The 7,051-nt window shown below is 33.1% G+C and overlaps 2 protein-coding genes across 4 annotated transcripts in view; both read right to left on the bottom strand.

The window, feature by feature from the left end:
- The window catches only part of LOC113236471 (isovaleryl-CoA dehydrogenase, mitochondrial), a 10,209-nt gene extending 7,610 nt beyond the window's left edge, over positions 1-2,599 (bottom strand). Inside the window, exon 1 of one of the 2 annotated variants that reach the window (XM_026472555.1) lies at positions 2,456-2,599. The gene's annotated coding sequence lies outside the window, so the exon portion shown is untranslated. The remainder of the gene's footprint in view (positions 1-2,455) is intronic. The other variant, XM_026472551.1, reaches the window with a different exon arrangement.
- Positions 2,600-5,399: 2,800 nt separating this feature from the next.
- Positions 5,400-7,051, bottom strand: part of LOC113236408 (bifunctional 3'-phosphoadenosine 5'-phosphosulfate synthase) — an 86,368-nt gene continuing 84,716 nt past the window's right edge. For both annotated transcript variants that reach the window (XM_026472446.1, XM_026472445.1), the window contains exon 14: positions 5,400-6,708. In XM_026472446.1, coding sequence (XP_026328231.1) covers positions 6,599-6,708 — 110 coding nt within the window. In that variant the 3' untranslated portion in view covers positions 5,400-6,598. The remainder of the gene's footprint in view (positions 6,709-7,051) is intronic.

The raw sequence follows: 7,051 nt of genomic DNA, 5'->3' as shown, positions 1-7,051 counted from the left end.
TTTTGCTGTTTTGTTTTACATTCTCAACTGAGTACTCCCGTAGTCCAACTTACCAACACCGGTTAATGTCCTATTAGAGCTTAGCGAAAATTTTTTTTTTCTTTCGTTTTTTTTCTTTCAACTGTGACATTGGCAAAATCATCAGTTCTCATATTGATGGAGCCATAAAAATAAAAAGTGAAGTGAGTCGTATTCTAGAACTCTACTCAATGCTCAAGTCAAGATTGCACTGGAAACACAAGCACTGGAAATGCGACCCTAATGGCAGGGACTTGAGTATGATTTCGAGTGCTTTAAACCATACTCAAATCTGAAAGTTGAGCATTGAGTAGAGTCTTAGAATACGACCCCTAGGGTCGTATTCCAGAACTGTACTCAATGCTCAAGTCAGGATTTGGGCAGACTTGAATATGATTTCAAGCACTGGAAATACGACCCTAATGGCAAGGACTTGAGTATGATTTCTAGTGCTTTAAATCATACTCAAATCCTGACTTGAGTATTGCAGTGAGCACTAGAAATCATACTCAAGTCCTTGCCATTAGGGTAGTATTCCAGTGCTTGAAATCATACTCAAGTCCTGACTTGAGCAATGAGTAGAGTTCTAGAATACGGCCCTTAATTGGTGACGACTATAGTGCATGTAGCTTAGTGTCACCAGGCCTATGGTTCAACATTGTTTTCTATTACAGCAGGGGTATGTAATGATCGATACAACAACAAATGATTTATTTTTACTTGGTATAACGACATTTTATATAATTTCAAAGGATATTATCGGTCTATAACGATATTTGACACAATTTCAAGGGATGTAATAACTCATGGGACATAATTAAGACGACTCACAGTGGCGCATTGGCGGAAAAAAACAAAGAAAATTTTTTATGAACATTATTTTATCTAGACAAATTTTACATTATACATACGACACTATACACTCCATAGATACAAAAACTATAAAAACAAATAGTTGTACATTACGCAAAAATACGAGACTAAACATATCCGATGCAGACATAACCATTTTTACTATTGTTTACGCAAAAATTCTGTATTTCCAAAGTTAATCTTAAATTAAATTTACTAGAAAGAAGGATGGCGAAACCTGCCCCAATAACAACGAAGACCTATTCACGGACTTTACTAGTATAATTTTGCGTTTTAGTTTATGCCTAGTTATCAATATATTTTTAGAAGTCGGGAATAAAGAAATAGTAAAACATTGTATTTTAAAATAGATGCAAGAACACAACGCAACTGAGTTCAGTTCGACCATAGATTAGGGAACGTTACCTTACTTGTACGTACGTTTCATTTAATTTACCTGAAATATTGGTTATTTTATAGTACACACATAAAACATTAAAGCTGTAAAATACCTAATAAAATAATCAATTAAACAGTAATGGCATATAGTAAAAAATAAAACATAATGTGACAAAAATATTACAACAATATTTAAATGAGAGATAATGAAAGTTGCAAAGGATCGTTTTGACAAGAGACCTCTTGCCAATGTCAATCTCACATTGATACTGAGAACAGTGGGAGCATTTGTGGCAGATTTCTGCCATTTGGGCAAATTTGGGAATATTGGGCAAGTTCTTTATTATTTTTAGGAACAAACTGAAAACTTGTTGTTTCCTGCTACTACGAACAAACATCTGAAGCGAAATATAGGACAAAATGTTATAAACATAACCTATATCAACTTTATAACCCCAGCTTCTACAGGCTCTACTTAATTAGCTTTTTTGATGCTTTGATAATGAATCACAAGTATTGATAGGTCTCGTTAATGCACATCGTCAAAAACACTGGGTCACAAAATACACAAGATGTCGCCATCCTTCTTTACGATATTTATGTTTTTTTGTAAAACCTATAAATGTAATCTTGTCGGTACGCATAATATTGAAAGGATTGTATCTTTTTAATATTTCTCATTTTATAAATTTAAAGCTATATCTTTTTACCGCCAGCGACTGCTGTCTACTTATTCACTTAATCGATTTATTACTCTGTCTTGATAAGATTTTATAAATTTAGTTGCCACCAACTGCCACCTTGGATGTAAAAACACATAATGAAATAAATATTTTAAACGAAATATTTTCTCATTTGTAATAAACGTTATTAATTCCGAAATTGTTAATTGTACGTATATATTTTATTATCAAAAAAATACTTATTACATCCTTAAATACCCTAAAAGAAACCAATAATCTTGTTTTACTATAAAACGTAATATTTTTCGCGGTGCCATAAAACTGCACCTCGAGATGTTAATTATACATATATACTTTTATTGTCACAAAAATCATTATTTCATCCTTAAATACCCTAAAAAAACCGATAGTCTTGTTTTACTATAAAAACATAATATTTTCCGCGGTACCATACAAAGTGCACCGCTGTGCGACGAGATAGGCAAATAACCTTGCTGTCTTACCCACGGACTTGTATATTAAACCGCGCACTAAGTCAATAAAATGAACCGAGTGAGAGGCTTCAAAGTAGTAATGCATCTTTTTCAAATATTTTAGTTCATTCATGGTTCAGCCAGCCATATTGTTTTTAACTTTTTAACTCTTCCAGAAAATGTGCCCGCTTATGGATGACCAGAACTACTAATATTGTTTCATAATGCAAATTAGTATATTTATTTGATATGCTACTTCATAATAGAAGGTTTCATTGTTGGTATATTTTTTTTGTATTATTACAGTAAAAGCATATTACATTTAAGCTAATTTTATTTAACCAAAATTTAAAATACGTAATAGACTAGACACTACATACCTAAGATGATTTTATTTAGCGGTGGCAACTTGTTAGACAAGGTGGTCTGTACCACGACTTTGAGCTATCTCACGTGGCTCAGCTTTTTACTTTTACTTAAAATAAACCTTAACAAAACCCAATAAGGTGTAAATTTGTAATATTGGTATATCGAAGTGCGGTATTGGTATATCCAGTTCATGAAATATATAAATCCGTGGTGTTAGCACGTTGGTTAGGGCGACACGCGCGCCATCTATTTGAGAAGGAATGCGTGTATTGGCGCGTTGGTTTCGATTGTTCGCGTGCTACTGTGTATCGAGCTGACGCGCGTCGAAGTCGCTAGATGGCGCGCACTTGGCTGGTAATCTAGACATAGAGTAATGTTCGTATCGGATCAGGCAAAAGGAATGCAAATTTTTTGTTTGTATTTGCGTATAAGGTGCGTAGGCACTTGACAATGATAATATTCAAGAAGATATTTATGACTTCTGCATTGTCATTACTCATGGTTTCCCATTTTTTTTGCTCAATATCAAACCAACTCGCCACCGAGTTCAAAATATTGAAAAACTTGAGACCAATTCTAAACCTATAAATATCCAAGTAAAAAAACAAAATAAGAACTACCTCGTAACACAACGTTGCAGTAATCAGTGGCGCAAACAGTAATTTTATTTTGTTTAAAATTCAATGTAAATGTACACACGCTAGCACATCAAGCTACACATTGACGTATCTTGTTCCATTGCAATGGAGGCGATTTTCGAACAAAAATGTGTTATCTGATGTGCCGTTGTCCGTACATACTTGACGTGAGTTCTTATCCAAGCAAAAATATGTTTTGTCTATTTTCGCACCTCCGGGCTAAAATTAAGGTTTTTGTTATATTTTGTTTGATTTCAATGAATTGGTGCATTATATGTACTTATTCACAATTTTTTTTTTCACACAGTTTAGTGCCTGTCCATAACATTATGGAGCAAACAAATATTTTGCTCGTACTTTAGTAGAAAAAGAATTTATAAATCTTATTTTCAGTAATTGGCAAAGACGTGCTTGATCCCTAGACACTTGATGTGTATATTTATTGCATATCCAAAAACCTCTGGCCTAGAACTTCCCCTAAGTTAGATTAGTCCTTAGGGGTAGTCCAATTCTATAAGATTAATTTTGCTATGCTTTATTATATTCCCCGTCACCGCGCTCGTGATCACACCTAAATTTGACACGGGGATTGTATAACATTGAACTGCCTCCGTGGCCGAATGGTTCCCATGCTGGACTGCCACGCAGAGGTCCCGGGTTCGATTCCCGGGGGTCGGGAGAAATATTTGTATGGTTTACATTTATTTCTCGTGAGTTTGGGTGTAATTTGTGGTTGTCTATGTGTGTGTCCATGGCACCCGCGGTACAGGGTTTCCTTTGTGTGGGGCTATGAGTGTATGCGCGTTATTATTATTATATTATCCCATTGATATATTAGATAAAAAGAATATGTCAAATGTATACTATAATTAATAATACTATTAATTAATTATAATTATATACGTGGAGCGCTTTGACCTACACTACAAGTCAATAATTAAGCGTTTTTTCGAACGAACCGCACCCGTTGTCGTAATAACCAATACCTACTGAATATTTATTTTATTTATACGTAGTTTAAGCAATAAACGTTGCATACACTGACTTTCTAGTTGACTCCCAGTATCTCACTCAAATTTCGAACACCTAAACTGCCAGGCAAATTTCCTTCTACTGGACATCACTCATACTAAGCCGTACCAACCAAAGATTTTTTCTCACTTTTTTTGTCATAAAGTAACCCAGTGTAAGCACTGGTTTCATTATTAAGACTAATTGTAACGAAAAAATAATATAATGTAATAACGTATAATAACAACAGTCAAAGAAAGAAGAATGGTGTGAATCGAGTATAGTCAAGTAAAATGTCGTCATATAGTCGGATCTAGTCGCGAAATTCTAGAATTAGTAGCTCCGTTGACTTTTTCTGGCTGCAATCAGACCTAAGCTAGGATCTGTGGTTCTCAAGAATCAAAAATTGTGCCGCCAGAATAAGCTTATTCCAGCATGCACAGTAAAACACCCTTATAACTTCAAAACGGCATAATGACTAAATCTAGTTTTTTAAGGCTACAACGATAATTCATCCAAATTAATGATTAGACAGTGATCCAAAAAATCGATTCAAAGCAAAAAATCGTTCATCCCTATTTTGGAGACATCATCAAAGGGATATACAATGCGTCTTATTATTGTTAAATTAAGCTATTGGATATGCTTCAAAAACATACTGAAGAAGTGCTCCTCGCGATCTCTAAAAACCTAGAAGTAGTTTGGATAAAAAGTGTGGATTACGCGAAGAAAACAAATTATTATAATTTTGTCATCGAGTTTATTCATATATTAGACCTATAATAGCTTTGTAAGCACCAATCCTTTTAAATTAATTACATACAGCAGTTAAAAACTCTCAGGAATTAACAATAGACATCCATACGATAAATTGTTTCTAAATAAAATTTTTTACATTTAATAAAACAAATTTAAAAAAAATAATAATTAAATAAATACATTTAAAAAATCTAATAGTGATTATGGAAAAAAATGGTATACATTTTTATCTTATATGTATACATCTGTACTATTTACAATATAAAAATAAGACGGAATGTGTACATTACACATAAAATAAGAAAAGGAATGTAATTAAAATGTTACATTATAATTTTTTAATCCTGTAAATTGTTTTCGTATTTTATCGGGCCTCAATAGTTCCGTGTCAAACATTTGTGATACATTTGAAAAATTGTCCCACTTTAGTTCAAATAACTTTACTAACTAAAACAGTAACTACTTCAAATAACTAAATAGTCAAAATAATGGGACGTGTAGAGCGCAAAACGTTGGTTTGTTATAAGAAAAAATACGCGATTAGGTCCGAAAAAATAGTTTTATTTAATATGTGCAACATTCGCGAAAATCTCTAAAGTCGATATTTACAAAAAATATTGCCCATAAAAATAAGTATAAAATAATAATAACATAACATAACAGTATAAAAAATATTCATTAAAAATTTTAATATTCAGTTGTGCCAAAATATTATTTAGGCCTAATAACATACAACATTTGATTGGCTTCTTACTCAATGTACTTGATATAACAGTTACATACATATTTACTATGATCCTGTTCACTCGAGTTACGGATTGTAATTTCGTTCTGTTGTTTTCAAATTCAGCCCAGAAACATTTAGTTTCAAGATAAATACTTAACATATTTGCCAATACTATATGGTGTATTTGGTGACCAAGATAAGCTTTATTAAAACCTGTTAAATGCCATAAACCATTCTATATAAAGAACATTACAAACATGTACGCAATCTGTCATGCAGTTGAGGTAATCAACTATAATATTGTATATGTCAAGAGCGTTATAGCTTTCGAAAACCTCACTAGTCGTAAAAAATGAAGGCATTCAAAATAAATTTGGGGTAGAAACGACGGCGCTCAATTTAATTTAAAAAACTAATTCTTTAAAATGTATCATTGAGACGCTTACAAGCGTGATCGAGCTTCACCCCGAGTAGACTTACGTATGCCCTTGAATTGACAGCATTTAAATAGTGTGCAATATTGTTAATCACGTTCATTTCGGTTGTCGTTTTAAATTTACGTAATGACAAATTGTACAAGTCAACCTGTTTCTCAGTGCAGACTATACTCGATAAATTATAAATTTTATTTAGAACCTTGCAATTAGCCTAAAGTGATAAACGTTCGCTTCAGTTTGTGTCCATTTTAGATTTCAAAGATTGGTAGTACTCTGCGAGAACCTTCCATGCTGATGGAGCCATGAAGCCTTTTGGAGGCTCTTTGCCCGCTTTAGCTAAACCTGTTGACGAAAAATAACATTTACAGTAACGTTATTTGTTGTACACAGAGTTATTTGTTAAATACTAACAACCTCGCCATCATAAACAACTTTTGTTCTATGACTTTTTACAAAACAAATATACTTTTAAGTTTTCAACTAAAACTACCTATCTAACACTTTTTACGTCTGTAAATGGTAGTACAAAGTTCAAACGTGTAACGGTCTCCTCCCGACGATGCCCACCTCCGCTGCTGCGTTTCGTATCGGACTGGTATTTACGCTAGCGCTTTCGTTTGTTACCGCACAGAGTTATAACACCATATAGAGCAATCTATTTAAATATTTTTAAATCTCATGAATT

This window comes from Hyposmocoma kahamanoa, unplaced genomic scaffold (genome assembly GCF_003589595.1).
Source record: "Hyposmocoma kahamanoa isolate Upper Pololo Valley unplaced genomic scaffold, ASM358959v1 92, whole genome shotgun sequence".
Taxonomy (NCBI): Eukaryota; Metazoa; Arthropoda; class Insecta; order Lepidoptera; family Cosmopterigidae; genus Hyposmocoma; species Hyposmocoma kahamanoa.
Note: the sequence above shows the minus strand (reverse complement) of the source record. Positions and strands in the feature narration are given on the sequence as shown.